General features: G+C 41.8%; 1 protein-coding gene across 1 annotated transcript in view; it reads left to right on the forward strand.

The window, feature by feature from the left end:
* The window catches only part of bnc1 (basonuclin zinc finger protein 1), a 29,819-nt gene extending 26,572 nt beyond the window's left edge, over positions 1–3,247 (forward strand). The window contains exon 4 of the mRNA XM_077593159.1: positions 1,892–3,247. Coding sequence (XP_077449285.1) covers positions 1,892–3,121 — 1,230 coding nt within the window. The 3' untranslated portion in view covers positions 3,122–3,247. The remainder of the gene's footprint in view (positions 1–1,891) is intronic.
* Positions 3,248–6,726: the final 3,479 nt, after the last annotated feature.

The following is a 6,726-nucleotide window of genomic DNA, read 5'->3' on the forward strand; positions in this document are numbered from 1 at the left end:
TCTCTCTCTCTCTCTCTCTCTCTCTCTCTCTCTATCTCTTCCTCTCTCGCTCTCTCTCTCTCTCTCTATCTCTGCCTCTATCTCTCTCTCTCTGTCACAATATCTCTCTGTCACACCTTCAGCTGCTTTTCCCAAACTTTCTTTTCTATCCACTACTCTTTTCTTCGTGCTTACCAAAATATTTTCTATTCACTTACAAAAATCTTTTCTATTCACTTACCAAAAATCTTTTCTTCAACAATTCCCTTTTTACGTTCATCAAACCTTCCACATCCTTCAAACTGGGACAGAAAACATTCCTCTCCACCCTTCGCGGCAGACACAGGCAACCCCCCACACTATGCATCCGCACATACCCCACATCCGGTAACCCTCCGATCTCCATTCTGCAGTCTGGCAACAAACCCATCTCCCTTGTCGCTTTCCGACCCATATTAATCACTTACTTAATAGTTTAAACAACAATTCTATTCTAAATTTACCAAAATTGATCTCAATACTTCGTGATTCACCCAATATTTCTGATCACACCAAGACCACAAGTCCCTGACTTTGTCTTAGCAGAGTCCCTGACTCTATTAACACACCAAGACTATAATTCCCTGACTTATTCTTAGCGGAGTCCCGGACTCTATTGTTGTTATACCTACGTTGGTCCCAGACCACAAAACTATAATGTTCTACATACGTTGGTCCCAGACCACAAACTTTTTTGTTCTACGTACGTTGGTCCCAGACCACAAACTATTATGTTCTACGTAAGTTGGTCCCAGACCACAAACTGTTAATACTACCGCAGTGATAATACTCATTCAAATTATCACACTTCACGGAGACAGAAATCAAAGGGTGAACTCACAATCTTTCTCGTTCCGAACCTGCCCTAGTTCGGGGGACCTGTCACCAGATCACCGGAGCGGCGAGGGAACGTCCGTCGGTTTGACCCTTTCAATGGAGGATGCTGTCGTCGTGCTCCGTCGTCGCTCCGGCAATTGTTGGCTGTTGGGTCCCGGGTTTCTGGCACCAAAGTATGATAGATCTGAAAATACAACTTCAGGAACAGGTTAAGAAAGAGTGAGATCAATTTAAAGGAAATAGGTTTATTACCGGACTGCAGGATGGAGGGGGAGAGCTCAAACAGCTGCGAACACGCTCACAGTCTGTTGTCCTTGTCTGTTGTCTCTCTGAATGAACAGTGGGTCAGTCTTTATATAGGAAAACAGGGCATAGTATGGTTTCTATGACAACGACCAAACTCTGGGCAAAGTCTGATTAATCAGTGGCAGGTCTCCATGACAACGACCAAACTTTGGGCAAAGTCTGATTAATCAGTGACAAGTCTCCATGGCAACGACCAAACTTTGGGCAAAGTTCGGTTAATCAGTTTCAAGTCTCCATGACAACGACCAAACTCTGGGCAAGTTTCTTATGACAATGATGTTTTCTATACTTACAAAAACTGATACAATATGAACAAGCAATTGCCAAGTGACTGTCATTTTATCTTACACCATGCACATACACCCATACCTAGGGGCAATTCAGAATGTCCAATCAGACTACCAGGCATGTTTTTTTTGGAATGTGGGAGGAAACCGGAGTACCCGGAGGAAACCCACGCAGGCCAGGGGAGAACATGCAAACTCCACACAGATGGACGTGACCTGGATTTAAACCCAGGACCCCAGAGGTGTGAAGCCGACGCGCTAACCACTCGCTCCACCGGGTTGCCCAGGGTAGAATGTGTCTTCAAGAATAAATGTGAATAAGTGACACCCGAGACAGCACTAATGTTGAAAAGATCGACATTTTTCTGAAATTACTTGTTTTATATCATGACGAATTACATTTTTTAACAGTTTGCTGTCACATATCCTCTGTTTGTTGCTAGGATGTAGCGGGGAAGGTAATGGATCGTTGGGCCATCACGACATCTGAGGAAGAGATTGCAATTCTGCAGCAGTTCCTACGCTTTGGCGAGACAAAATCCATAGTTGAGCTCATGACTCTACAAGACAAAGAGGGGCAAGCAGTATTAGTTTCTAGCAAACGCACCATCTCAGATTTTCGTAATTTCATTGAGGACAACCCCCAACAACATACTGCTGTGTCTACAATCAAAACAGAGAAGCGGAATGGTGATGCCCACTTTGAGAACTTCATCAATAGCACGGCCTTCATAATGCCTTTCCAAATGCTGAGTTCTATTCGAGCCCCATTTCTTGGCTCCCCTGACCGTTTATTTCAACAGCATCACCAAATTCACAAAGCGTCTTGCCTCAGGTCAGAAGATAATCCGATTCAAAGGCAAGATGATCAAGAGCCAAATAACCTTGCAACTCAGAATCCCCCCTGCTCAGCAAACAGCAGAACAGAAGATTTTTCAACAACTGATAACTATTTTGATGTCCCTATGACCTCTGACTTGACTCAATTTTTAACTGTTGATAACATGCAAAATAGGAGTGGAGTAAGGATTTTGCTTGGAAGTGGGAGTGGCCGATTTCTAAGGAAAGGTCGTGTATTTTGCAATGCCTGTGGGAAGACATTCTATGACAAAGGCACACTAAAAATCCACTATAATGCAGTTCACTTAAAGATAAAGCATAAGTGTACAATTGAAGGATGCAACATGGTATTTAGCTCATTGCGGAGTCGCAACCGTCACAGTGCAAATCTGAACCCTCGACTCCACATGCCCATGAATCGCAACAATCGAGACAAAGACATACGGGATCGCATGTATAACTATGAGTGTCCCGTAGACAAAATGTCTGGCTTTGTTACATCTATTCCAATTTGCTCTGCAGAAAGCCAGAAGTCAGTTACCTGCTCTTTCCTAGGTATGAGCCAGAGTGGACTTCTCTTTCCTAATTTAAAGACAGTACAGCCAGTCCTGCCTTTTTACCGCAGACCTGTTACACCAGCAGAGCTTGTTAGTACCTCATGGACACTACCCTCTTTCCCTCGTATAACATCTTCAACATCTGTAAAACTTAATGCTGTTCCTGACATATGCAATGCTAACCCCATACCCTCCAAAAAATCTCGAAAGTCAAACTTGCCAGTAAAGATAGAAAAAGATGGGCTAAAGCAAGATTATCAAATTGAAAAAGAGTAATTTTGAAGAGTACATATGTTTACAGGACAGAAATGATGACAAAATTCACAGTGCTGAAGGAAAAAAGAGTTTTGTAGGAGATAGGATAACGCCTCAAGACAAAGTTATGCATGTTGATAATGCGCAAGTAAAGAAAGGTAGCAAGTCTATGTTGGACGAAACCATGGGAAGGTTAATGGAAGACCACACAGATGACATAATGGAAAAAATAGAAACAGCAACCACCATAACCTCTTATGTAAAAAAACGTTCATTAAGAGTCTTCAGGAAAATCAGTCTACCAGAATGGAATGCTCTTTTAATGACAACAATGATATCCAAGATCGTAAAAATACACTGGAACAAGATAATCACTTTTCATAGTTTAAATGGAGAATGCAGGGGATGACCAACAGAAATGCTCTTCAGCTCTCAGACCACAAAAATGAAGGCTCTGAGGCCTATGAAAAATCATGTACACCAGACATTGGCCCCCAAGCTGACAGTTTGACAACTAAAAAAGTAGTGGTAAGACTTTTAGGAACCACAACAAAGTGAACGCTGTTGTGGACGTCAATAGTCAAAAGTCAAAACAGATGAAGGTCTGGAAGTCTTGTGGAGTCTTTGGTGGACGCCGGTGCAGTTCCCAGATCAGATCCACAGCACTGTAAGGCGTTCTGGATCCTCTTTGTTTAGACTTCCAGGAGTAAAGTTTAATAGCAAAAGGCAAACTTTAGGCGTCTAGTCCACTCTGGCTCCTCTTTATTTAGACTAAGGTTACCAGGAGCAAATCATTAACTTTGTTGTAAGCAAGTATGAAACTAATAATGATGAGCAAAGCAAATTTAATGGTTAAGCAAAGCATATTCTTTGTTGCAAGCAAATGTATAATAATATGAAATAAAATCCTGACATTTTTGCCTCTGCCACAAGGGGGCTGATTCAAACATTAATGGCATTTCTTACCTATTTTTGTTAAGGTCAAAACATTGACCTGTATGCTTTGTAGACACTTACTGAGGTACAACATAAAAGTAGGGGGGATTTAGTCATAAAGAACATACATTGTTTTTTTGCCTGTTAAACAAAGCAAAACGTACTCGTGCATGCAAAAAATATGTGCATTTAGACTCCCTATGTCTTGAGTCGAGGTCAGCAGTGCCCCATACCCACTATACACTGTGTTGGTGGTGCACTACATACCACTGCGTCCTACGGTGTCCTATTGCCCAGTGCACAGTTGACACCCTTATGCTTGAACATGGTGTTCATTATTGCCAATCCAGGACGACTGCAGAAGTCCAACGATTCAACGTTGCTCAGGTTCTGATCCTATTCACACCCCTTCAGTCCTTGGAATTTGGTGACGGTTGTTTTTATCTCCATGTTGGTCCCGTCTGTGGGGCATCATCAATGGCAAAATCTATTTCACAGTTGTACTTTGGGGAAACCAATTATGCTGTCACCAATCGCAAGAAATTCCAATCAGTGATTGCCTACTATTACTGGTTAGAAAGCCCTTCCCAATGCCATTTGATGGATAGAGTATCCCTTATGGTCAGAGCAATGGCAAAAGGCCATTTTGACAGACATAGACAATAAAAAGCAAAATAGAAACGCCAAAGACAAAAAAAGAAAACAGCTATTTTTTTTATTGATTTTCAATGACAAAACGTAAGTCCACGGAAAATTATTTTAAATTGTAAGTATTTGTCTTTATCTTTATTTGTATAGTGATTATTTCTTATGTTAGCTCTCCTGAAATTATATACTGTTCATAGTTGTATTATTTCATTAATTTTCAACACAGCTTATCCTTGTCAGGGTTGTGGGGTGCAAGAAAATTCCAACTGACTTCATATGTGTCACGGCTTTCGACGTCGTCATGGCGAGGAAACATGGATCGCAGGGAAGCAGGCCAGGACGAGGGAAGTGGAGCTCAAACGAAAACTTTAATAACTTAGGTAGGATCTTTAGAAAATAGCAACGACTTAGAAATCAAATCACAGAATCAAACCTTACGGGAAGACATGGAGGGAAAAGAGGACCATGGAACAGGGAGCATGGCATGGTACAAACAAAGCAGACTATCCGAACTGGCAAAAGAATTTGTGGGGTTTAAATAGACAAAACAGGAACTAATTATCAATGATGCGTAGCTGCGCAAACGGAACGGCAAGTCAACAGGGACAAACAAGAATAGGAAAGCGACCATAAGAACACACGAAGAAAACAATGAAATGTAATACCAACCCAAACCTAACAATATGAAAGGCGGACTGCACCCTAAACTGGTCACCAGTCAGCCATGGGGCGAACATAAAGACAGACAATCATTCGAACTTAGAATCATGCCATCTCCAAGTAGGAATTGAACACACATTGCCCGCCCCGAAGTCAGGGGAAGAACCACCATCGTAGTGCCCTATGTTTGTATATTTGTATTATTGTTCTTTCATCTGTTATTTTCCATACCGCTTATCCTCACAGGGGTCATGTGGGGTGTGGGAGCCTCCCCCAGCCAACTATGGGCACCAAACGAAGGACACCATGAATTGGTGGCCAGCCAATCACAGAGCACAAGGAGACAGACAGCCTTTCATGGTCACACTCATACCTAGGGGAAATATTAGTGTTCAATTAGTCTACCATGCATGTTTCGGGGATGTGGGAGGAAACCGGATGTATTATTGTGAATAAATTAAACAAGAAAAACCAAACACACAGACAGTTTTACCCCTACTTAATGCCTCTAGGTATAAAGTTTTCAGGTTACGAAAGATTTTGATATGTTAATGAGAGTCGCAAGATACGGAAAGACAATCCATGTTACGAAATGCCCCCAAACGTCAATACATTTCCCATATCTGTTATTTTATTTTGATATTGTTGTGGATGCATTACTTCTCGCTTTACAATCTCACTACACTCTACTTGGCTCCCATTGGCTGTGTCCCAACAACAACGCTCCATGTGTTTTTAAAGCAACTATTTACTATTTCTATCATGATGCCTACCAATGTGAATGAAAAAAAAGAAACAGGCCTTGCTATCCATAGCAGAAAAACTAAAGGTGTTGAAAAACTATGAAAGTGTCATGCGGTTGATTGAAATTGCAAGGCAAGACGGTCAAAACTCATCCACAATCGCTGTGATTCTGAAACAGAAGGAAGCATTAAAAGCTACAACTCCTTCCCATGAACGACGAGATGGAGAGAATTTGACTTCTATGGATAAAGAAAAAAGAAATTGCAGGAGATACATTGAGTGAGTCTGTCGTTTCTTCAAAAGCAGTGGGCATATTTAATGACCTGGTGATGGAGGGTGAGGGATCTTTGAAACACCAAGTATCGTGCTGCATGGTGAAGCATCAAGTGCAGACAATGAACCGGTAGATGTATAAAAAAAAAAATCTAACAACTTGTGAAAGATAAGTATGTTCCACAGCAAGTTTTTAATTGCGACGAGACTGGCCTCTTCTGGAAGATGCCCCGACGCACATTCATCACAGCTGAGGAGAACAAAATGCCCGGACACAAGCCCATGAAGGAGTAATTTACACTTGCTCTCCTTTATGAAGGTGCTGTACCTTCCTCCAAACACCACACCTCGGCTCCTGCGGTACT

Source organism: Stigmatopora argus, chromosome 2, assembly GCF_051989625.1.
Source record: "Stigmatopora argus isolate UIUO_Sarg chromosome 2, RoL_Sarg_1.0, whole genome shotgun sequence".
Classification (NCBI taxonomy): domain Eukaryota; kingdom Metazoa; phylum Chordata; class Actinopteri; order Syngnathiformes; family Syngnathidae; genus Stigmatopora; species Stigmatopora argus.